Below are 25,318 nucleotides of genomic sequence, written 5' to 3' on the forward strand. Positions count from 1 at the left end.
AAACCTTCACTGCAGTCTCTCCATAGCAAGAACATCCTTCCTCAGATAAGGGGCGAAATTCTCTGCAAACCGTCGTAACGCCGATTTCCGGCGAGCAAAATTGGAGTAGATGACTCCGGCGTGGGGGCCTTCTTTTAGGCGGCGATTCTCCGTTCCCGGAGGGGCCAGCAGCTGACTGACGCGATACGCGTCAGTTTCACCAGCTGCGGAAGTGGTGAGACCCGGCGTTTTGGGGGGGGGGGGAGGAGGAGGAGAGAGACAGACCGGCATTTGGGGGGGGGGGGAGGAGGAGAGAGACAGACCGGCATTTGGGGGGGGGGGGAAGGAGGAGAGAGACAGACCCGGCATTTGGGGGGGGGGGGGGGGAGGAAGAGAGAGACAGACCCGGCGTTGGGGGGTTTGCGGCGTTGAGTTGAGAGGGGGGGGGCGGCGTTGGAGGGGGGGCGGCGTTGGAGGGGGGTAGGGGTGGTGAAGGGGGTAGGGGGGGTGAGGGGGGGTTGGGGTAGGGGCAGCGGCGTGCAGAGGAGGGGGGCGACGGATGCCCGGGGCCAACGCACCGTCGCCCCCCCCTCTGCACGCAGCTGCCCCTACCCCAACCCCCTCCCCTCACCACCGCTACCCCCTTCACCACCCCTACCCCCCTCCAACGCCGCACCCCCTCCCCACTAACGGAGGAAGGAAGGGGGGGAGGAGGAAGGAAGGGGGGAGGAGGAAGGAGGGGGGGGGAGGAAGGAAGGGGGAGGAGGAAGGAAGGGGGGGAGGAGGAAGTAAGGGGGGAGGAGGAGAGAGGGGGGGTGTGGGTACCGGCCTTCAGAGGGAGGGGGGGTGTGGGTACCGGCCTTCAGAGGGAGGGGGACGGGGTGTGGGTACCGGCGTTGAGGGTGGGGGGTTGCGGCGTTGCAAGAGATGGGGGGGCGGCATTGGAGGGGGGTAGGGGTGGTGGGGAGGGGGGTAGGGGTGGTGGGGAGGGGGGTAGGGGTGGTGGGGAGGGGGGTAGGGGCGTTGGAGGGAGGTAGGGGTGGTGGGGGGGGGTGGTTGGGGTAGGGGGCAGCGGCGTACAGAGGGGGGGGCGACGGTGCGTTGGCCCCGGGCATCCGTCGCCCCCCCTCTCTGCATGCCGCTGCCCCCAAACCCCCCCCCCGATGCCGCAACCCCCCCCCCGATGCCGCAACCCCCCCCCGATGCCGCAACCCCCCCGATGCCGCAACACCCCCCCCCCCCCCCCCCGACACTGAACGGCGTCAACCATCATCAATGGTTGACGCCGTTTTAAAGGTACTGTGATTTTCGCCAACGTGACCCGTGGCCACGTCGGCGGGACTTCGGCCCATCCGGGCCGGAGATTTGTGGAAAAAAATATATAATGAAATCCCGCCGGCGCCAGCTCTTTTCAGAGGCTGCCGGCTGGATTTGCACAGCCCCGGTTTGTGGCCGGTCAGAGAATTAAAAACCCTGCGGGAGTGGGAATAACGCCGCTGCCGGCCGATTCTCCGACCCTGCGTGGGGTCGGAGAATTTCGCCCAAGGGCACCAAAACTGCACACAATACTCCAGGTGTGGCCTCACCAATACCCTATACAATCGCAGTAAAACATCTCTATTCCTATACTCAAATCCTCTTGCTATGAAGGCCAACATTCCATTTGCCTTTACTGCCTGCTGTGCCTGTGCGCTTACTTTCAGCGACTGATGAGGACACCAAGGTCTCACTGAGTATCCACCTCTCATAATTTACACCCATTCAAATAATAATCTGCCTTCCTCTTTTTGCTACCCAAGTGGATAACCTCATATTTATCTACATTATACTGCATCATCCCACTCAGTCTGTCCAAATCAGGCTGAAGCATCTCTGCATCCTTCTCACAGCTCACCCTCCTACCTAACTTTGAATCATCTGCAAATTTGGAGATAATACATTTTGTTCCCTCATATATCCATCACAAGACACTACCTGCAATCCCATGCGCTTTAACTTTACATATTAAACTGCTATGTGAAACCTTGTCGAAAGCCTTCTGAAAGTCTAAATAAACCATGTCCACTGGTTCTCCCTGGTCAACTCTACCAGTTACATCTTCAAAGAATTCCAGTAGATTTGTGATTTACCTTTCGTAAATCCATGCTGACTTTGTCTGAATACACCACTGCTTTCCAAATGCTGTGCTATGAAATCCTTGGTAATGGACTCTCGTAACATCCTTCCTACCAACGTTAGGCTCACTGGTCTACAGTTCCCTGTTTTCTCTATATCTCCCTTTCGAATAGCGGGGTTATATTAGCTACCCTCCAGCCTGTAGGAACCATTCCAGAGTCCAAAGAATTAATTTTCCCAAAACCATTTCTCTACTAATACTTCAGCTCCTCACTAAAACTTGTGTTTTCAAAACTTCCAGTACATTGTTCATGTCTTTCCTTTGTGAAGACAGAAGCAAAGTACAAATTTACTTCCTCAGTCAGTTCTTTGTTCCCCATTATGAATTCCCCCGCTTCTGACTGTAAGTGGCTTACATTTGTTTTTATCAATCTTTTTTCTCTTTTCATACCTATAGAAACTTTTACAGTCAGTTTTTATGTTCCCCGCTAGCTTACTTTCTCTGATTTCCTCTCTATTGCTATTCCCAACATTACCACTACAGTTTGATGGTCTGTATACCACCCCTATGAATGTTTCTTGCCTCTTGGTGTTTCTTAACTCAACCTCAACAGATTCTACATCATTTGTGTTAATATCTTTCCTCAATATTGTATCAATATCTTCTTTAATCAACAATGCAACTCCACCTTTTCCTTTCTGTTTGTCCTTCCTAAAAACTGAATAGCCCTCATTGTTTAGTTCCAATCCTTGGTCACCTTGGAGCCATGTCTCCACAATCCTAACTAATCCCATCATACCCCTTTATATCTATCTACACAGCTAATTCATCCATTTTATTTCCAATGCTCTTCATTCAGGCACAAAACCTTAAGGCTAGTCCTTTTAACATTCCTTGTCAGGTCCTACTATGTTTTACTGTGTCTTTTACTAATTCTGGTCCTAGATGTCTCACTTTTCCTATTCGCATTGCTGTCTTTTTCTCTTGTCCTTGATTCTCCCTTCTCTGAATCCTTACATAGTTTCCCACCCCCTACCGTTTAAGGTTATACCCTCCCCAACCACTCTAGCAAGCACACCTCCCCCAATGCCCCAGGAATCTGAAACCCTCCCCCTCACACCATCTTTTCAGCCATGTACTCATCCTATATATCCCTCTGTTTCTATTCTGACTAGCACGTGACACTGGTAGTAATCCGGAGATAACTACCTTTGAGGTCCTACTTTTAAACTTCTCTTAGAGTTGGGACATCCTCCCTCATAGGGGCACAAGCCACAACGGTAGGCAATTAATTGCTTGAGGACTGAAATATCCGGCTATGGCTTCCAGGAGCGATGGAAGTCGGGTTGCCTCGATTTACCAGCCAGTGGGTGGGGCCACTCCCTTCATGTCATATCCTGGCTAATAACCCAGGATAAGGTTAACTGAAGTATGTAAATGTAAAAAATAAATGAAAGACAGTATGGCTTATTGAAGAAAAATTGTTACAATTAACTTGACTGAATGCTTTGATATGATGCAATTGCTTGATGAGAGTTAATCAGTTGATGTGTATACGGACTCTCAAAAGGAATTTGACAAATTAGCACGGAGCAATTAAAATTAAAAATTAAACTACAGTGCCTGGGAAAATTGCCTGAGGGACAGAAAGCAGAGAGTAAAGATGAGCCGTTGTTTGTCAGACTGGAGAAAAGGTATACAGTGGTGCTCCCAGGGGTCACCCATTAGAACCACTGCTCTTTTTGATATTCACTGATGATCTGAACTTAGATATACATGACATAATTTGAAAGAATGCAGGTGATAATAAACTAGAAAATAAGGGAAACCAGCAATTCCCAAGCTTGGTTCCGCAGAACACTGGAGTTTAAGAGACATTCAGGGGTTACGAAGTAGGTCGAGATGTTTTAAATTTGAAAACAGCTGCCCTTCCAGCTTTTCCTTTGAAAGCGGCCTTCACACTGATGGGCATGCTAGTCAACCTGTCAACAGCTAATGCACTGAGAAGCGCTCTCCTACTGGATGAGCTGGAAATAGCAGCAAAATCTATATTCAAAGCCCCAGGCAAAGGTGAGAGTGAAAGTAACCAGGTAGCTGAGTTAGGGAGCAATGGCCACAGAGGGTGGGAGGGGAAGCAACCTCGGAGGGCAGGAGAGGAAGCGACCTCGGAGGGCGGGAAGGGAGCAGCCTCGGAGGGCGGGAAGGGAAGCAGCCTCGGAGGGCGGGAAGGGAAGCGACCTCGGAGGGCGGGAGGGGAAGCAGCCTCGGAGGGCGGGAAGGGAGCAGCCTCTGAGGGTGGGAGGGGAAGTGGCCTCAGAGGGAGGGAGAGGAACTGGCCTCGGAGGGCAGGAGGCGAAAGAGCCATGGAGAGGAAGCAGCTACGGAGCAACGACGAGGGAGGTGAGGTGAGTGTTGAAAGACAGGTGAGGGTGCGAAACATGGGATTTTCAGCCTGCAAAGGAGGCATCAATGCGGTAATCTTATAATTAGATTGTTACAGTGATAGACGGTAACTTGGTATGTCATTTTAAATAAAACTTGCAGGAGTCGAAGAAGGGGGCACAACTTTAAACTAAAGGAAAATACCTTTAAAATGGATATCATGAAATTCTTCTTCACACAACACATGTGCATAATAAACTTCCAGAGGAAAAACACCTGGAATAATTTAAGAAACAAGATACCACAATGGGGCTGGGTGGAAAGGGGGAGCAAGATGAGCAAATACTCTTGTGCAACCATTATTCTCTTGAACAACCGGGGTTTTCCAATCCATCCCCTGGTGGGTCCCCCGCTCCAAGCACAGTCAATGGACCATTGGCTGGTTCACTGCATCTGAAAAATCCTGGCCAAAGTTTGTCAACCTTTTAGTCAAAGTCAAATCAGAACCCAGAAGTCCTGAGAAATCAAGGTAAACATATTTGGAATGCATAAGCCAAGATTAAATGATCTGAAATGAAAGGAAACTAAATACCCTGACATTTCACTGAATTTGTACTTTACAGAACTTTCCCTTAAGGGATAAACAAGTAGATTAAGGCACAGACAAGGTTAAATTCACACGTTCCGGGAAAGGTGTTTGATCATGGTTTCAAATGTCCCAACATTATACCAATCTTTTATAATTAATATGCATTTATATTTAGAATTAGAATTATATATTCTGGACAAGTAAGAAAACTTACAGCCTTCATCAGAATTGATGCGTAGGCAACTGGATATAAAGTTGGTGTGCTCACGTTCTTTTTAAATTCATCAGATAATTTTCTCTGAGATGGGTGGAAAAGAAAAAATAAAATGATATGATGCATCACATAATATTAAGATCATAATGCACACAGTTACAACTGAAAACTATGAAAACATGAGTTCATATTCTTACACTAATGCATATCACAGAATGACAGAACAGTTACAGCACAGAAGGAGCCTATTAAGCATGGCATGGGCACTGTCACCCTTAGGAGCAACTTACCTAGTGTCACTACCCTCCCCTTCCTCTGTAATCCTGCAAATCCTTCCTTTCCAGAAATAATCAATCTTTTTTTCGAAAGCCTTAATTGAACCTGCCTCCGCTACATTCTAAGGCAGTGCATTCAGATCGTAACAATCCACTGTGTGGAAAAGTTAATGGATTTTCAATCTATGTCCAGTATTGCTGCAAATAGATTGGCAATTATTAAAAGTGCCAGATTTTCATTCTCATAGAATGGATATAGTGCAGAAGGAGATCATTCAGTCCACTGCAGCTGTGCTGACTCTGCGAAGGAGTAATTTACCAAGAGCAGTGGTGGACAATCTGCGGCCCAGGGGCCACATGCAGCCCATCAGGGTTCTGAGCATGTTCCCCAAAACATTTTGCTGACTGTTGCCCACGCGCAGAATTGCCACATTCCACTGGTTTCTATCTGTGTAGCTTTTTTCCTACTGGTATGACTGAAGTGTTACGCATGAAAAATAAGGTGCATGAAATGAGATGCATGCTGATTGCACACAACATTGACTGTGAGAGCCGTGCGCTCCCTCTGCATCCAATCAAGGGCAAGGGCCCTTCCTATTGATTCCCTTATTTCCTATTTTTGTTATTTTATCATTATCGTTTTTGGTCCATGGATCTTTGGTGGAGACATACCTTAAAGTCGAGCAGGGGAAGTGAGGAACTCAAAGTTACAAAATAGTACACTATGGTTTGATTTTTAAGATTTTGAACTGCAGAATGCGGACTTTATGGCACATAAGGGATTCGAGGCATTTGGTTTGATTGGTTGGCTGGTGGACAATGGATTGGGCAGGGACAGTATTCTGCCTGGCAACAGACAGCGATTGGTTTCTGCCAGGTGGGTTTTTTTTCAGAGGACCGTGCAAAAAACTTCTGGACTCCAAAAGGGGAAGCTGTGTTGCTCTCTCTCTCGTTTTCTCTCAAATGTTGGCTGCTTGCTGTTACTGTGAATTTACAGGGAAGCCACTAAAGCAGCTCTCTCTCTCTCTGTTCTGCTACCTACGATCTAAAGGCAGAAGTCTCTAGATCTGATGAGTCTACAATGCAAACCATTACACTCTGAATGCAAAGTTATCACCAAACTGTAGGCCTCGGCCATTCCCCACCTGAGAGCGGGACGTGTCCCGCAGAACCTCATCAAGGTCAGCCTGGTATTGGTTCATCCCGGGGAACACTGATGGGGGATTTAGGGGATGGCAAAGGGTGGGCATCAGCAAATTGAGGGACCTGTTTATTGGCGGGAGGTTTGCGAGCCTGGGGGATCTGGAAGATAAATTTGGGCTTCCCCAAGGGAACATGTTCAGATACTTACAGGTAAAGGCGTTTGCCAGGCGACAGGTAGAGGGATTCCCTTTGCTGCCCTCGCGGGGGGGTGATGGACAGAGTGCTTTCGGGGGTGTGGGTCGGAGAGGGGAAGGTGTCTGACATCTATGAGGTAATGCAGGAGGTGGAGGAGTCGTCAGTGGAGGAGCTGAAGGCTAAATGGGAGGGGGAACTTGGGGAGCAGATAGAGGACGTGACTTGGGCGGAGTCAACTCTTCCTCTTCATGTGCGAGGCTTAGTTTCAGCCAATTCAAGGTGCTGCACAGGGCCCACATGTCCGGGACTAGGATGAGTAGGTTCTTTGGGGGTGAGGACAGGTGCACCAGGTGTTCGGGGAGTCCAGCGAATCACGCCCATATGTTCTGGGCATGCCCGGCACTGGAAGAATTCTGGAAGGGGGTGGCGGGGACGGTGTCGAGGGTGGTTGGATCCAGGGTCAAACCAGGGTGGGGACTCGCGAATTCTGGAGTTGCGGTGGAGCCGGGAGTGCAGGAGGCGAAAGAGGCCGGTGTCCTAGCCTTTGCGTCTCTCGTAGCCCGGCGGAGGATCTTGCTGCAGTGGAAGGATACGAGGCCCCCAAGTGTGGAGACCTGGATCAGTGACATGGCGGGATTTATAAAATTGGAGAGGGTCAAATTTGCCCTGAGAGGATCAGTACGAGGGTTCTATAAACGGTGGCAGCCTTTTCTGGACTTCCTGGCTCAAAGATAGGTATTTTGGTCAATAGCAGCAGCAACCCGGGGAGGAGGGGGGGGGGCGGTATTCCTTATTATAGTTACTATTTTTTTTTCTTTCTCTATGGTTATTTAACTTAACATTGTGTTAATTTAAGTTATTGTTAATATGTTGTGTTGTTCATTGAGGAGGGGCGAATGTTTATGATTGATATCATTATTGTTATTGTTGGTATTTTATTATGGTTCGATGTTGTATAAATACAAAATTTTTCAATAAAAATTATTTTAAAAAAAAAAGATTCCGACAGTGGCCAGAGAAGCCGACATAGGTAATCCTACTAAGTCATCAATGGAGTGTGCAGATGCATTTCTAAATACAGGTATTCACACTCTATCTTTAGTAATAGTGTATTCTTAGCAAACCAATGTAGACACCCAATATAAATTCAATGCCACAAACTTTAACAATTAACTAAGATGTCAAACCTCGAAAAATCGTTCTAGTGTATGGAGATCACATTTCCTTGTTTCCAATTGTTGTCTCAAAATAGTTCTTTCATCAGCAAGTGATAAACTCAAGGAAGAACTCTGCAAAGAAAATTAAAACAATTGTTATTTTGAAATATTTTTCTAATTCTAATCAAATTGCTATGAGGACAAGTAATTTAATAGAATCATAGAATTTACAGTGCAGAAGAAGGCCATTCGGCCCATCGAGTCTGCACCAGCCATTGGAAAAAGCACCCACGCTTCCACCCTATCCACGTAACCGAGTCACCCCACCTAACCTTTTGGATACTAAGGGATAATTTAGCATGGCCAATCCACCTAACCTGCACATCTTTGGACTGTGGGAGGAAACCGGAGCACCCGGAGGAAACCCATGCAGACACAGGGAGGAAGTGCAAACTCCACACAGACAGTGACCCGAGGACAGAATTGAACCCGGGCTCCTGGAATGTGAGGCAGCAATGCTAACCACTGTGCCACCCTTTCTTTGATTTATTTTGAGTGAGACGTGGTTTCAAAAATGGCAATTTATCTTCATTTCAGATTGAACATATATTTATAGGCCAGGACATCCGATGGCGGCCATGAGCTGATCAGTCACACACAAGGTGCCTCCTGCTTGGAGGCTGAGGTACTGACCCATTCTACCAGGTTTATGGGCGTTTTGGATCCCAGGGTCCCAGGTTCGATTCCCGGCTTGGGTCATTGTCCGTGCGGAGTCTGCACGTTCTCCCCGTGTGTGGGTTTTCTCCGGGTGCTCCGGCTTCCTCCCACAGTCCAAAGATGTGCAGGTTAGCTGGATTGGCCATGCTAAATTGCCCTTAGAGTCCAAAACTGCCCTCAGTGTTGGGTGTGGTTACTGGGTTATGGGGATAGGGTGGAGGTGTGGGCTTGAGTATGGTGCTCTTTCAAAGAGCCGGTGCAGACTCAATGGACCGAATGACCTCCTTCTGCACTGTAAATTCTATGAATTCTATGAAATCTAAGGAATGGAGAGGCATTGAAAGGAGGGGTTTGAGAACATAGGGTGTCCCTTTGTGCGGACGATTTGTTGCTGTACATTTCAGACCCTTTCTCGTGTATGGGGAAGATAATGCAGTTGTTAAGGAAGTTTGGATCCTTCTCGGGGTACAAATCTAATGTGGACAAGTGCAAGGTCTTCCCGGTAAATTCCCTGGGTAGGGAATTTGGGCAGACTTGGGAACCTTACCATTCAAATTGGCCAGAACAAAATTCAGGTACCTTGGTATTCAGGTGGCTCATGAGCAGGTCATGATGCACAAATTGAATTTGGCGAGTCTGGTGGAGGAGGTGAAAGGAGATCTGAAGAGGTGGGATGTTCTCCCACTCTCCTTGGTGGTAGAGTACAGATGATAAAAATTAACATTCTCCCGAGTTTCCTGTTCGTGTTTCAGTCTCTCATGATCTTCCCCCCTCAGGCATTTTTGTGAGCGTGGATAAATTAATTTCAGCATTTGTGAGGGCAGGTAAGGCACCCAGGATCTGGAGAGCCTTCTTGCAGAGGGGACGCCGATCGGGGGTGGGTGGAGATTAGGTTCGCAGGGCTGGAGGAAAAATACCAGATCCTGAGGGGGAGCGGATTTAGGTATATGCAGGTGTGGGACTTTGGTGCAAAGAGTTTTCTTTGTTCCCTCAGCTGCCGAGGCATAGATTGATGGATAGATTGTTATCATGAGATGAGCTGGGGGAAGAGAAGACCTCTGATACATATGGTGGTTACTGGACACAGGGAAGACTCCACTAGAACATAGAACATTACAGCGCAGTACAGGCCCTTCGGCCCTCGATGTTGCGCCGATCTGTGAAACCACTCTAAAGCCCATCTGCACTATTCCCTTATCATCCATATGTCTATCCAATGACCATTTGAATGCCCTGATTGTTGGCGAGTCCACTACTGTTGCAGGCAGGGCATTCCATGCCATTACTATTCTGAGTAAAGAACCTAACTCTGACATCTGTCCTATCTATCTCCCCTCAATTTAAAGCTATATCCCCTCGTGCTAGACATCACCATCCGAGGAAAAAGGCTCTCACTGTCCACCCTATCTAATCCTCTGATCATCTTGTATGCCTCAATTAAGTCACCTCTTAACCTTCTCTCTAACGAAAACAGCCTTAAGTCCCTCAGCCTTCCCTCATAAGATCTTCCCTCCATACCAGGCAACATTCTGGTAAACCTCCTCTGCACCCTTTCCAATGCTTCCACATCCTTCCTAAAATGTGGCGACCAGAATTGCACGCAATACTCCAAATGCGGCCGCACCAGAGTTTTGTACAGCTGCAACATGACCTCATGGCTCCGAAACTCAATCCCTCTACCAATAAAAGCTAACACACCGTACGCCTTCTTAACAACCCTCTCAACCTGGGTGGCAACTTTCTGGGATCTATGTACATGGACACCGAGATCTCTGCTCATCCACACCACCAAGAATCTTACCATTAGCCCAGTACTCTGTCTTCCTGTTATTCCTTCCACAATGAATCACCTCACACTTTTCTGCATTAAACTCCATTTGCCATCTCTTAGCCCAGCTCTGCAGCTTATCTATGTCCCTTTGTAACTTGTAACATCCTTCCGCACTGTCCACAACTCCACCAACTCTAGTGGCTTCTGCAAATTTACTCACCCATCCTTCTACGCCCTCCTCCAGGTCATTTATAAAAATGACAAACAGCAGTGACCCCAAAACAGATCCTTGTGGTACACCACTAGTAACTGAACTCCAGGCTGAACATTTCCCATCACAGTGTCTCAAGTCTGAGTATGTTAATTATTAGGGGTGCTATCTCATTAAACTGCGGTTATGTTTTTGGATGTGGTCTGTTGGTGCAGTGAATGGTGACTTGTCACATGGAAGGTATAACCTTGCCTGCCTGAATGGGGGGAGACTCAGTTTGAGCATTTCCTCGGATGAACCAAAGCACATGGAGAGGCCGAGCACAAGGCAATGGCAACAATGAGTGTAAGAAGATGCCATACCAATGTGGGCATGAATTATTTTGGTGCAGTCATTTCAAGGGCATTAAGGCTGTTGGATATGGGAATTAGGGCATCTCAAGCCTCCCCTGTGTCTTACAATGACTCTGGCCTCTGGTATAGGAGTCCTATCATGTTAAGAATTGGGGAGAATTAAGATTTAAAAATGAAATTGGGATAAAATTAAATTAAAAGGGGTGTTGGTATCGGAAGTTGCAAGAAGGAATTTTGATATGCAAATAAGCATATCAGTGAGAAAAGCAATTTTTTACTATGTGACTCAGGGAAATCAATGGGGTGTAGATGAGGTAACTTCAAAGTGGGGAGATAAGGAAACTGACACATATATGCTAAAAGCTAGATCCACTGGGTGGGTAACATCAAAGGGGAAGAATGATATATCCAAAGCCCAATAACTGGAGAGAGGGACACAGTATCAGCTACTATCACAGCCACATCCAACTGAAGAATCAGTCTCCCGAAAACAAGTTATTGCTACATGAGCAGCCGGTTAAGATTTAAAACTTAAACCGAGACGATTTCGTCTTCACTAAAACTGAAGACGATTTTCCCAAACATATGTGGTAATTATTTGCTGGATTTAGCTCATAGAGTTATAAAATATTGGATGTTGTTTGGGAACAAAGGGGTGTCTCAGAGTTCAGGAAACGTAAGTACATAGAACAGTACAGCACAGAACAGGCCCTTCGGCCCTCGATGTTGTGCCGAGCAATGATCACCCTACTCAAACCTACGTATCCACCCTATACCCGTAACCCAACAACTCCCCCCTTAACCTTACTTTTTTTTAAGGACACTACGGGCAATTTAGCATGGCCAATCCACCTAACCCGCTCATCTTTGGACTGTGGGAGGAAACCGGAGCACCCGGAGGAAACCCACGCACACACGGGGAGGACGTGTAGACTCCACACAGACAGTGACCCAGCCGGGAATCGAACCTGGGACCCTGGAGCTGTGAAGCATTTATGCTAACCACCATGCTACCGTGCTGCCTATGTACCATGTACATAGATCCCTGAAAGTTCCGAAGTAGTTCGGAAAGAAGGGGTAACTTCATGTAATACTGCATGTGTATAGCCTTACAATGTGATTACATTTCGTAGTTTGTTCTAGTCCTTCTTGTTGTGTATTTTTTTAACTTTTAAGTTAATAAATATTATTTATTAATTGATCACACAATGATGGCTCTATTCCTCCCTGGTTCCCATATATTTTCTCACATTGTACCAAATTGAAAATATACGCCACTAAGAATTGGGGTTCCAAGGTTACCTCCTGGGTTTGGCATATCCTCACATTTAACATCAGCAGGATTCTTATCAATCATTCTGACCTGCCAATTTTGCCCCTCCTCTAAATCTTTCCTCATTAAATTCTGATATTTCAAAGAGAAGGTCTTCCAAGAATACAGACAAAAGATGAAAAACTACTTTGATTTTGAAGTATGAGAAAGTACTTTTTTCCAGTACAGCTTTATTTCAAACGACAAATATAAACTAAATAAAAGCAAAAATTACCTTTTCTGGGTATGTGACAAGAAATAGCTTTTGGTCTTGCTGATTCTCCAGACATCTGTCAAGAAAGCCACTTTGAACCAGGAATTCTTTCACTTCCTTTTCACTTGTTTTGAAAGAGGAGTCTGAGATGTACAAAATCGAATTAACCTGCAAATCAAATAATGTCTCAGGTTTGGAATGTGCACATTTACAGAGAATATATAATGAACAAAGTACAGGAGCACATTCAGTGCAGTTAACCAACTTTATCCCTTCAACCAGAACTCCGGAAAAGCTTTACAATTGGGGAGTGAATATTGCCAAAGAGAACTGCTGATTTTCAAAGATTTGGCCTGTGTTCATGGAGGGGGAGCATATCATGAGGCGGGGGTAGAGATAGCACTAGGGAAAGAGCAGAGAGAGAGAGCAGAGAGGGAGGGAGCACAGGGAGAGAGAGCACAGGGAGAGTGCGGAGAGAGAGCACAGGGAAAGAGCAGAGAGCGGGAGAGCTGTGAAGCAATTGTGCTAACCACAATGCTACCGTGCTGCCCACGCTATGTTCTATGTCTATGTAAGAGAGAACACATGGAACGAGCAGAGAAAGAGCACAGCATGATGAAAGAGCAAAGAAAGAGCACAGCAGGAGGACAGAGTGGAAAGAGAGTACAGGAAGTGAGCAGAGAGAGACCAGGGAGAGAGAGAATGGCATGAGTACAGAGCGGAGAGCGAGAACGGAGAGAGAGCACAGGGAGAATGCGGAGAGAGAGGACAGGGAAAAAGCAGAGAGCGGGAGAGCTGTGAAGCAATTGTGCTAACCACAATGCTACCGTGCTGCCCACGCTATGTGCTATGTCTATGTAAGAGAGAACACATGGAACGAGCAGAGAGAGAGCACAGCATGATGAAAGAGCAAAGAAAGAGCACAGCAGGAGGACAGAGTGGAAAGAGAGTACAGGAAGTGAGCAGAGAGAGACCAGGGAGAGAGAGAATGGCATGAGTACAGAACGGAGAGCGAGAACGGAGAGAGAGCACAGGGAGCAAACAGATAGAGCGCAGGGAGAGAGCACAGGAAAGAGTGAAGAGTAAGCACAGGGAAAGAGGGGCAGCATGGTAGTACAAGTGGCTAGCACTGTGGCTTCACAACGCTGGGGTCCCAGGTTTGATTCCCCGCTGGGTCACGTCTGTGCGGAGTTTGCACGTTCTCCCTGTGTCTGCGTGAGTTTCCTCCGGGTGCTCCGGTTTCCTCCCACATTCCAAAGACCAACAGGTTAGGTGGATTGGCCATGATAAATTGCCCTTGGTGACCAAAAATGGTTAGGAGGGGTTAGTGGGTTACGGGAATAGGGTGGAAGTGAGGGTTAAATGGGTCGGTGCAGACTCGATGGGCCGAATGGCCTCTTTCTGCACTGTATAGACAATGGCATGAGGAGAGTACAGCATGGGGAGAGAGGGGCATTGGGAGAGAGGAGCATGGGGAGAGAGGAGCATGCGGAGAATACTGCCTGTAGAGCGCAGAACAGCTTCAGCCAAACCTCTGAATGCCGAGGGTGCTCAAGCAGGAGTGACGCAAAGTCACCTTGCTGCCCCGGCTCAGACTGCTAGCTTTTAATTCCAGTTTGCAAGGGGCCTGCAGACTGCCTAGCTGTCTACTCTCTGTGCTAAGGCACCAACTTTGGGGAAGTTAGAATGGCCCCTTGGAGTACCAATCTGCTATTCCATTTCTCTCTTTCAAGATGACAGTATTGATGATCTCAATGCTCCCCTCGCCATTACTCTTGCTGCTCTCTGTCTGCCATCCAGGCCATACCACTGCTGCACATTGTGAGATGAAACAGGGTCGCCCAGGTCCAGATCTACTCATATTCTTCCTCCAAGATCTTCTACAGACTCCCAACTGGAACTGAGCTGCCTTTCCCAGGGATGCTTCAACCATTGCTTGTCACGAGTAGGCTTAAATGTAGTTACTGTGAAAAGCCCCTAGTCGCCACATTCCGGCGCCTGTCCAGGGAGGCTGGTTCGGGAATCGAACCATGCTGCTGGCCTGCTTGGTCTGCTTTAAAAGCCAACGATTTATCCCAGTGAGCTAAACCAGCCCCAGCCACTAGGAAGACAAAGCTACATGGCAGACAGCCATAGAGATAAGGGGCATGATTTAACCATCACGTTGCGCCCAGCACATATCTGGGAGCACTGGTTAAACAGTGGAAAGGCCAAAATTGAGATTCTCGCCGGGCACTAATCAGTTTGCCATCCCACTCGTCCGCTCCCGATGGCTCGTCCAGATCTCACCCAAATATGGTGAGCATATCTTTAACCCCAATTTGCATTCATTTCAATCTCACTCGCAAGATTGAAGTTGAATGTAATGGCCTTGCCGGTCTTAACCGGCTCCCCAGCGAAAAATCACATGGGTGTCGTTTAGTCCTTTTTAAAACAGTGAAGCTGGCGCAGTGGTTGCTGTGGGGAACGGAGGAGGTGAATATCCATTTCCATTTTCAGCTATGCAGCTCAAGGGCACTGGAACTGCTGTCCCAGTTGGGAATGGGCCACCATGGGGAGCTGGGGATATTGGGGCTTGGGGGGTGCTTGGGACGATGGGGGAAGGCGGATGTGCATGGGTCCTCCATGCCAACACATGAGTGGACCACCCCCACACATCCCTCCCCCCCTCCCCCCCACCCTCTACCCCCCCATACATACACACACACACACTCCGGCCCACTGTCTAATGATACATGGATACATGTCATCTTGTGCCTTACAGGGCCGGCCGGACATGAGCCCGGTCCATCCGGAGTACCCCGCCCCCAGCCAGTGCCAGAGCCGGTGCCCCCCGCACAGCCGAGCACTGACCGGGAGAGCAGCCCGAACACCAGCTCTCCGCCCGAGACTCAGGACACCCTGGAGCTCGGGTTGGAGGAGGGCACGGACTTTCCGTCATAGCTGTCTCCTACACCCCACACCGTCTCAGAGACTATCACCTCGGTTGGACACATTAGTGAGGAGCCTCCTGGGACACTATCTGGTGAGCACCACACAGTCGGTCTGGTACAGCAGGGGGAGATAGGAGCAGCCAAGGGGCCAGACGGTCGGAGGGCAGACCGGCCCCAGGAGCCAGCTGCCGTCCAGACGGGTCCCGGACTTCTGGAACATCCAGTCCCAGCCACAGTGCAGATACAGTGAGCCAGGGACCACAAGAGGAGATGACGGCGAGCATCTAGCACCTGTGGGCACAGGTGGAGGAATCCATCCACGTGCAGGAGCAGCGAGTGGTGCCGGTCATGCGTGCCACCCAGGCCGACACTGCACTGGTGGCGTCCGCGGTGGACGCAATGGGGGCGACGGTGGTGATATGGGTCAGAGTGTGCAAGGCCTGGGGCATTCTGTGCAGGCGGGGGCCGAGGCCCAGGACAGGGCTGGCCTCTCACAGGCAACCATGTGCCAGAACCACCTGGACATAGAGGCGGCACTCCTCAGCGTGGCCCACTCACAGCAGGCCATGGCTGGGAACATTGTCGGCATTACCCAGGCGCTGGCCGGCATGGCATAGATACTGGGCAGAGTGGCCCAGTCCCAGAGGGAGGTGTCCCATTCACAGAGGGAGGTGTCCCATTCCCAGAGGGAGGTGTCCCAGAGGGAGGTGTCCCATTCCCAGAGGGAGGTGTCCCATTCCCAGAGGGAGGTGTCCCAGTCCCAGCGGTTTAGGGTTAGTCACTGACCGATGTGGCACAGACCCTCACAGAGATGGTCCACTCCCTGTGCTCCATTGCCCCGAACGTGCAGAACGGGCCTCCAGGACTGGCAGCGCCAGGTAGCGGGGGGACCTTAGGGTATGGCTCCACTCGCACTCCCATCCCATGGATTAGCCCGGGAGCCATCGGGCACGCTGAGGGAAGAGGAGGTGCTGAGTCACATGCCGTTGACCCCAGCAGGAGAGGTGCCTGGAACAGTGCAGCACCTCGGGCTCTCCCCCTCCTGGCCTGATGCTTCTGGTAGACAGCGAGCAGGATAGGGCGGCATCACTCCACCTGGGACGCCCGAGAAGTGGCCGGGCCCATCCAGGCCCGGTCGTCCCAGGAGATTTGCTGTAATGGCCATCGGTGCCTGGGTACTGCCCCAGACCTGTGGGGGTGGTCTCCCTGGCTTCTCGGCCTGTCCCCCTGCCCCTCCACCGGCCCTGGCAGGCGCGTTACCCCCCCCCCCCCACCGCAGCCAGCACGGCCGGTGTCCGAGCCGATAGCCGCAGTCACTCCACGCCATTTCCTACCTCCTCTCTCTCACTCAGCAACCAGGACACCAGGTTCACGATTTTTATAACCACAAGTGAACTACGCCGTCGGGAACTCGGCCCATCGGAGGCTGTAAATCTCGTGGAGGCACTGGAGCATTGGGTGTCAGGCCCGCTAATGATATGCCTACTGTACCTTTACCCGGGCAGCGAGCGAAGCATTGACCCAATTTTTGGGGTGCCGGAGCATCCCGATTTGGTGTCAAACCAGCGCCCAACCGCGATTTTGGCATCGTAAGCTATTCTCCGCCCAATCGCGCTTCACGATTTTGCCGTCGGCAAACGGAGAATCCTGCCCATTATATAATAGAGGAGGAATGGAGTAGAGCATCAATGATACAGGAGTTGAAGTGGTCATTATTAGCATCTTCTTCTCTGTAACGCACCACTTAACTGCTTAGAAACTCTTACATCAACATTACTTCACAAAATATTAACTGTTCTATACATTTTGTAAGATTATTAGGTTACTAGTCAGAATACTAATTGTTAAAATCTACTTTCATTATAAGAAACTAACACCTAACTTTGTAGTTGACTAACATTTGATTATATTGGAGACCCTTCCTTGCATTGTAGTAAAATAGAAACAGCTTAGAAATGGGGCAGAGCATAGAAAGATGTCAAGGTAGATACTGCAAGTTTGTGTCAATTTTATAAAAAGTTTACTCGTAGTAAAAAGCTGGGACCTTAAAAGGCTGTGCCTGAAAAACTGCGTGTATGAGAAGGCCTGCAGAATGTCTCTCTTTATCAGAGAAGAAACCAGTTTGTAAAAGCATTGCGATCACATGTTGAGATAAAAGGGGCATTACTTACATAAAAAATACAATTGACAAAAACAACAGGAGCTGGGACTTCCGGTGGCGGCGATGTCCGAGTGAGCCGCACATTCGGTGGCTCTCACTCCGGCGGGGCTGAGCAGCTGATTCCCCGCGATAGCGGGACCACGGGGGCGGCAAAAAGGCTGCCGGGAAAGAAGAGGAGAGCGGGCTGCAGCAGATGGAAGCGTGGGAGGCCAGCAGGTAGAGGAAGAAAGAGAGAGAGAGAGACGGAGGCAAGGAGGAAACTGACCTGAAGGGTAAGATGGCGGACCCACGGACCTTCCTTCCTCCAGGACAAGGAAAAAAAGTTTGGAGTTGCTGAAGAGGGTCAGCTTGGACCCACTTCAGATGCCCAGCAGGTAAGATTTAAGGAGCTGGGCGAAGGAAGGCGGCAGCGAAGGTGATGAGGAGCGGGCTGCGGCACATGGAACAGCGGGATTCCAGAAGGCAGAAGAAGAAGGAGAAAAAGGGACAGAGACAAGGACCTGGAGAAAATTACCTGGGACCTAAGATGGCGGACACACGGACCCCGGACTCAGCAATCCAGCAAGCGCTGGATAACATGCTCCAGGTAATGAAGTCCAGTTTTGAAGCGCTGAAGCGGGACAGCTTGGACCCAATCCAGAAAGCGGTGGATCAGCTGAACCAAAGGCTGGACGCCCAGGATGTTAAAGTTAAGGAGCTGGGAGAGGCGGTGGAGGAGCAGGCGGATGCGCAAACGGTTGCAGCGCTAGAAGTTGACGGCCTGAAAGAGCGGCAGAGAAGACTGCTGGACAGAGTGGAGGAGCTGGAGAATAGAGTCCGCAGGAACAATCTGAGGATGGTCGGCCTCCCGGAGGGGGCTGAGGGAGCTGATGCTGCAGCGTTTGTAGCAGACCTGCTGAAGCAGCTGATGGGGTCCGAAGCCTTTCCGCGACCGCCGGAGCTGGAGGGGGCACACAGAGTGCAGGTAAGGCAGGGGCGGGCGGCCGGGCGGGCCCCCCCGCCCCCCCGCCCGATGGTGATTAGGTTCCACAGGTTCGTGGACAAGGAGCGGGTGCTGCAGTGGGCAAAGAGCGCCAGGAGCAGCACGTGGAACAACAGTGTTCTCCGCATTTATCAGGACCTAAGCCAGGAGGTGGCTCGGCGGCGAGCAGCCTTTAAGAATGTCAAGGAGGTGCTGTTCAAGAAGCACGTGAAGTTTGGTCTGCTGTTCCCAGCTCGGCTATGGGTCACGCACCAGGATCAACACCACTACTTCTCCGAGCCCGAAGAAGCGATGGATTTTGTGAGGGACCTGGGGCTGGTCCCGAAAGGAGGCCCCAAGGACGCGAGTTAGGGCCCGAGGATTTCTGTGGGAAGGAACGCCGAATGTGCCTGGACTGCTGCTCAATGGTTTGCTGGGCCAAGCGGAACATTTGAGACTCTTTCCTTTGTTCATGGACATTGGTTTGGGGGGTTAACCCCCCCCCCCCTTCCCCCACCCCTTTTTTTTTGTTGGTTTTTTTGTGGTCTCTCTTGTTTCTTATGGGGGGGGGGGTTAGGGTATATATTTATGTGCTTTTTCTCTTTTTTCTGTGGTTTTTTTTCCTGTTTGGACTGGTTTGTGCTTTTTGTGCAGCTTGCGGAAGACACTGGAGCTGGCTTGCCCCAGTGGGTGGGGAGGAGGACGGGGAAACAATGGGAATGAGACAGGAAAGCGCCGGAGTGTTGAGTCACCGGGCTAGCAGATTGGCTAGTCAAGGGAGTCAGATGGGGGGGAAGTTACAGCCAGTAGATGGCAGGGGTGGGGCTATCGGGGGATGGGGTTGGGGGGGGGGGGGGGGGGGTTGTTCTGCTGACGGGAGAGGGACTTGAAATAGGCACTGGAAAGGAGGTCAAGGGTGGAGGCAGCCAAAGGGCGGGCCAGGAATGGCGCGACGCACGGGCCAGGGGCCGGCCCGAGAAAGGCTATGGCTGACCGGCGGGGTGGGGGGGTGGGATGTGCCCCCCGACCAGGCTGATCACCTGGAACGTCAAGGGACTGAATGGGCCGGTTAAGAGGGCGCGGGTGTTCGCGCACTTGCGGGCTCTGAGGGCGGACGTAATTATGTTGCAGGAGACACATCTGAAAGTGTCAGACCAGGCCAGGCTAAGGAAGGGCTGGATTAGCCAGGTCTTCCACTCGGACTTGGACTCGAAGTCCAGAGGGGTGGCAATCATGATCAACAAGCGCGTGCAATTTGAGGCAGAGGGCATATCCGCAGACAGGGGGGGGGTAGATACCTGATGGTACGGGGCAGACTGGAGGGGAGAAGAGTGGTGCTGGTGAATATATATGCCCCGAACTGGGATGACGTGGACTTCATTAAAAGAGTGCTGGGGAAGATCCCGGACCCGGATTCTCGCAGGCTAATAATGGGAGGGGACTTTAACATGGTCCTTGAGCCGACTTTGGATCGGTCGTGTCCCAGAACGGGTAGACTCTCAGCAATGGCAAGGGAGCTGAAAGGGTTTATGGAGCAAATGGGGGCAGTGGACCCCTGGAGAGATAGACAGCCAACAGGAAGGGGCTACTCGTTTTACTCGCACGTCCATAAAGTATATTCCAGGATAGATTTCTTTGTACTAAGCAGGGACTGTATGGGGGAGGTAAAGAACACGGAATACTCAGCAATTACCATTTCAGACCATGCCCTGCATTGGGTGGACCTGCAGTTCAGGGGAGCGAGCTATCAACGCCCGCAATGGAGGCTAGATGTGGGACTGCTGTCGGAGGAGGGGGTCTGCGAGAGGCTGCGGAAATGCATAAAAAATTACCTGCAGGTGAATGACACGGGGGAGGTCTCAGCGGCGACCTTGTGGGAGGCGCTAAAGGCAGTAGTGCGGGGGGAGCTGATTTCAATTGGGGCCCACAGAGCCAAGGCAGACCGGGCAGAGATGGATAGATTGGTCAGAGAAATGGGTCGGATAGATGAAGAGCACGCGGAGTCCCCGGGGGAGGTTTTACTCAGGGAGAGGCAGAGACTACAGGCGGAACTGGGGGCACCATCCACGAGCAGGGCCGTGGAACAGCTTAGGAAGGCGAGAGGAGTGGGGTACGAGCATGGGGAAAAGGCTAGCAGACTGTTAGCGCAGCAACTCAGGAGGAGGGAGACGGCCAGGGAAATAGGTAGAGTGAGGGACAAGGGGGGGCGCAAAGTGGAGGACCCGGCAGAATTGAATAGGGTATTCCGGGACTTCTATCGTAAGCTGTACACTTCGGAGCCGCCGGAAGAACCGGAGGGGTTGAAAAGGTTTCTGGATGGGTTAACATTCCCAAAAGTTGGTGGGGGGCGAGTGGAAGAGCTGGGGGCCCCGATTAGAGTAGAGGAGGTATTGGGGGGCCTTAAGGCTATGCAGTCGGGGAAGTCCCCGGGGCCGGATGGATACCCAGTAGAGTTTTATAGGAAGTTCTCTGAGCTGGTGGGCCCGGTCTTGGCGAAGGTTTTCAATGAGGCAAGGGACAGAGGGACCCTGCCGCCGACAATGTCACAAGCCACCATATCTCTGATATTGAAGCGGGGTAAAGACCCGGAGGCGTGCGGGTCCTACAGGCCAATCTCCCTGATTAATGTAGACGCCAAGCTCCTGCCAAAAGTACTGGCGGGTAGAATGGAGGACTGTGTACCGGAGGTGATTGGGGAGGATCAAACGGGGTTCGTGAAAGATAGGCAACTGGCGGCCAATTTGAGGAGATTACTCAATGTGATAATGATGCCCCCAGCGGGTAGAGAGGTGGAGGTAGTGGTGGCAATGGACGCCGAGAAAGCCTTTGACCGGGTGGAGTGGGACTATCTATGGGAGGTGCTCGGACGGTTTGGGTTCGGGGAGGGATTGGATGATTGGATAAAATTATTATATCAGGCCCCGAGGGCCAGCGTCAGGACTAACAGAGAGGTGTCGGAGTACTTTAGGTTGTACCGAGGGACCAGACAGGGCTGCCCGCTCTCCCCGCTGCTGTTTGCGCTGGCCATAGAGCCGCTGGCGATTGCGCTGAGAGCCGCAGAGGGTTGGAAGGGGATGGTGAGGGGCGGGGTTGAACACAGGGTTTCTCTTTATGCAGACGACCTGCTACTGTACGTGTCGGACCCAGTGGCCGGGATGGGAACTATACTGGGAATGCTGAGGAAGTTCGGCCAGTTCTCAGGATACAAATTAAATACGGTCAAGAGTGAAATGTTTGTGGTCCAGGCAAGAGGCCAGGAGAACAGATTGAGAGGGCTACCGTTTAGGCTGGTTGAGGAAAATTTCCGGTATTTGGGAATCCAGGTGGCACGAGACTGGGGTAGGCTGCATAAGTTAAATTTGGCCAGGGTGATGGAGCAAATGAAGGGAGAGTTTCGGAGATGGGATGCACTCCCGCTGTCGCTGGCAGGGAGGGTGCAGACTGTAAAGATGACAATCCTCCCTCGATTTTTGTTTATTTTTCAGTGCCTCCCGATCTTTATCCCACAGTCCTTCTTCAAAAGAGTTAACGGGCTGATCATGAGCTTTGTCGGGGCGGGAAAATCCCCGCGGGTGAAGAAGGCAATGTTGGAGAGGAACCGCAGCGAGGGAGGGCTGGCTTTGCCGAGTCTGATCAATTATTACTGGGTGGCCAACATCGCTATGATAAGGAAGTGGATGGTGGGTACGGGGTCTATTTGGGAGCGGGTGGAGGCGGCTTTGTGCAGGGGCTCCAGCTTGGAAGCCCTGGTCACGGCTCCTCTACCGCTGCCGTCGGCCAAGTACACCACCAGCCCGGTAGTGGTGGCGACCCTGCGGATATGGGGCCAGTGGAGGAGGCATGTAGGGGAGATGGGGGCATCTGTCTGGGCGCCAATCTGCGACAACCATCGGTTTGCCCCCGGCAGTATGGATGGGGGTTCCGAGTATGGCGGCGAGCAGGGGCGGGAAGGGTGGGTGATATGTTCCTGGAAGGGAGCTTCGCGAGTTTGAGGGGCTTGGAGAAGAAATTTGGGTTGGTAAGGGGAAATTATTTTAGATACCTACAGTTGCGGGACTTTGTTCGTAGACAGGTCCCATCTTTCCCACGCTTCCCGCCAATGGGGATCCTCGACAGAATAGTCTCTAGGAGGGAAGAAGGGGAGGGCAGAGTCTCAGGTATATATAAGGTGCTTTTGAGGGAGGAAGGGTCCCAGACAGAGGAACTGAAACTTAAATGGGAGGAGGAGCTAGGTGGGGAAATGGAGGATGTGCTGTGGGCAGAGACCCTGAGTAGGGTAAATTCGACTGCGACATGTGCTAGGCTCGGGCTGATCCAATTTAAGGTCGTTCACCGGGCCCATATGACGGTGGCTCGGATGAGCAAATTTTTCGGGATAGAGGACAAATGCGCTAGGTGCGCGGGAGGACCAGCGAACCATGTTCACATGTTTTGGGCATGCCCTGAGCTGAGGGGGTACTGGGAGGGATTTGCGGGGGTCATGTCCCAGGTGCTAAAAACAAAGGTGGTGATGAGTCCAGGGGTGGCAATTTTTGGGGTTTCGGAAGACCCGGGCGTCCAGGGGGAGAAAGAGGCCGATGTTTTGGCCTTTGCTTCCCTGATAGCCAGGCGACAAATATTATTGGCGTGGAGGGACTTAAAGCCCCCGAAGACTGAGTGGTGGCTTGCGGACATGTCGAGTTTCCTGGGGATGGAAAAAATTAAATTCGCCTTGAGGGGATCTGTGCAGGGGTTCACCCGGAGGTGGCAACCATTTATTGACTTCTTTGCGGGAGAGTGAGCGTCAGCAGGGGGGTGGGGGGAGGTAGAGTAGAGTAGGAGGGAAAATATGGCGGGTAGTACCGGTGGGAGGGGAGCGGGCTTGTGCAATATGTTACGATGGAAGTATTGAAAGTACGTGGATGTTTGCACATTTTTGCCTTTTTTGCTTTCTTTCTGATGATGTCTGTAACGGTTATAAAGCCAAAAACTACCTCAATAAAATTGCTTATTAAAAAAAAAACAGGAGCTATTGGGGGGTCTTGTGGCGCAGCCAGCAGCGTCTCTGTCTCCAAGCCAGAAGCTCCAGACGTCAAGAGAAGCAACATAAACTATTCCTAGTAGCTCAAGGAAAGCATGCACACACACATTCAAGGCTAAAGAAAGATGATTGGGGAAAGGGAGGGGTTAATTGGATAAAGGTCAAGAATTAAAAAACATTTGTTTGTGCAGCAGATAGAGACCATCAAGAAACAGAACAAACAAGGCACAAATGATAGTGAGGGACAACGGCTTGAAGACCAAATTAAATGTGTCATCCACATCTTGACACATGTAATATAAACTGTGTTAAATTGCAAACCAATGTCCAAGTTTATTTGAGAACTTAGTAAAGTTCACCTAATTTTGTCTCAATAAAGTTGAACCACAGCAAAGCTGCCGGAAGCTAAATAAATTTGGCATGTCTGCATCGACTCTCAAAAACTTCTACAGATGTGCGATAGAGAGCATCCTATCCGGCTGCATCACAACTTGGTATGGCAACTGCTTGGTCCAAGATCGCAAGAAACTGCAGTGTGTGGTGAATTCAGCCCAAAGCATCACACAAGGTTGCCACCCAGACATTGATTCTGTTTATACCTCTCGCTGCCTCAGGAAGGCAGACAGCATTATCAGAGTCCCCTCCCACCCAGGCATTACCTTCTTCCAGACCCTTCCATCAGGCAGAAGGTACAGAAATCTGAAGACCCGCACATCCAGAGATAGGAACAGCTTCTTCCCCACAGCTACAAGACTCCTGAATGATTCCCCCTCAGACTGATCTGCTCCCTGTAAGAACACTATTCACAACTCCCTATGCTGCTCTTGCTCATGTATTTGCTTTGTTTGGCCCCTTGTCCCGCACTGTAACTGTGGTGAATGTAATTCACACTGTAATATATATGATACCATATTATTGTGAGCGCAGTTGTGTTGCCCGACTACTATGGGGAGTAGCACTGGGAATGCATAGGAGTTTGTACAGGGCTCCATCCTTGGCTCCGCCCACAGCTCCTCCCCCTGGACTGCAGTATAAAGATCGATGCCCAGAGCCAGCCAACCAGTTCATCCAGGGTTCATCGTGTTACAGGCTGGCTCTATTGTAAGTAGATTAAAACCACTGTTCATATCTTAAAGCACGTGTCTCGTGAATTGATGGTCTCATCAGTAACCAATCACTGTTTTGCCGATGTACCATTTGTCAATGCTCTCTGTTGATTATTCTTTTGTCTACTATGTACGTACTGTGAACGTTCCTCGGCCGCAGAAAATTACTTTTCACTGTACATAGAACAGTACAGCACAGATCAGGCCCTTCGGCCCTCAATGTTGTGCCGAGCAATGATCACCCTACTCAAACCCACAAATCCACCCTATACCCGTAACCTAACAACCCCCCCCTTAACCTTACTTTTTTAGGACACTACGGGCAATTTAGCATGGCCAATCCACCTAACCCGCACATCTTTGGACTGTGGGAGGAAACCGGAGCACCCGGAGGAAACCCACGCACACACGGGGAGGCCGTGCAGACTCCACACAGACAGTGACCCAGCCGGGAATCGAACCTGGGACCCTGGAGCTGTGAAGCATTTATGCTAACCACCATGCTACCG

The 25,318-nt window shown here is 50.4% G+C and overlaps 1 protein-coding gene across 1 annotated transcript in view; it reads right to left on the reverse strand.

Moving 5' to 3' along the window:
• LOC119963044 overlaps positions 1–25,318 on the reverse strand; it is a 146,287-nt gene that overhangs the window by 66,214 nt on the left and 54,755 nt on the right. Inside the window, exons 11-13 of the mRNA XM_038791554.1 lie at positions 12,650–12,796; positions 8,081–8,182; positions 5,281–5,364 (exon numbers count right to left, since the gene is read on the reverse strand). Coding sequence (XP_038647482.1) covers positions 5,281–5,364; positions 8,081–8,182; positions 12,650–12,796 — 333 coding nt within the window. The remainder of the gene's footprint in view (positions 1–5,280; positions 5,365–8,080; positions 8,183–12,649; positions 12,797–25,318) is intronic.

Source organism: Scyliorhinus canicula, chromosome 3 (genome assembly GCF_902713615.1).
Source record: "Scyliorhinus canicula chromosome 3, sScyCan1.1, whole genome shotgun sequence".
In the NCBI taxonomy this organism is placed as follows: Eukaryota; Metazoa; Chordata; class Chondrichthyes; order Carcharhiniformes; family Scyliorhinidae; genus Scyliorhinus; species Scyliorhinus canicula.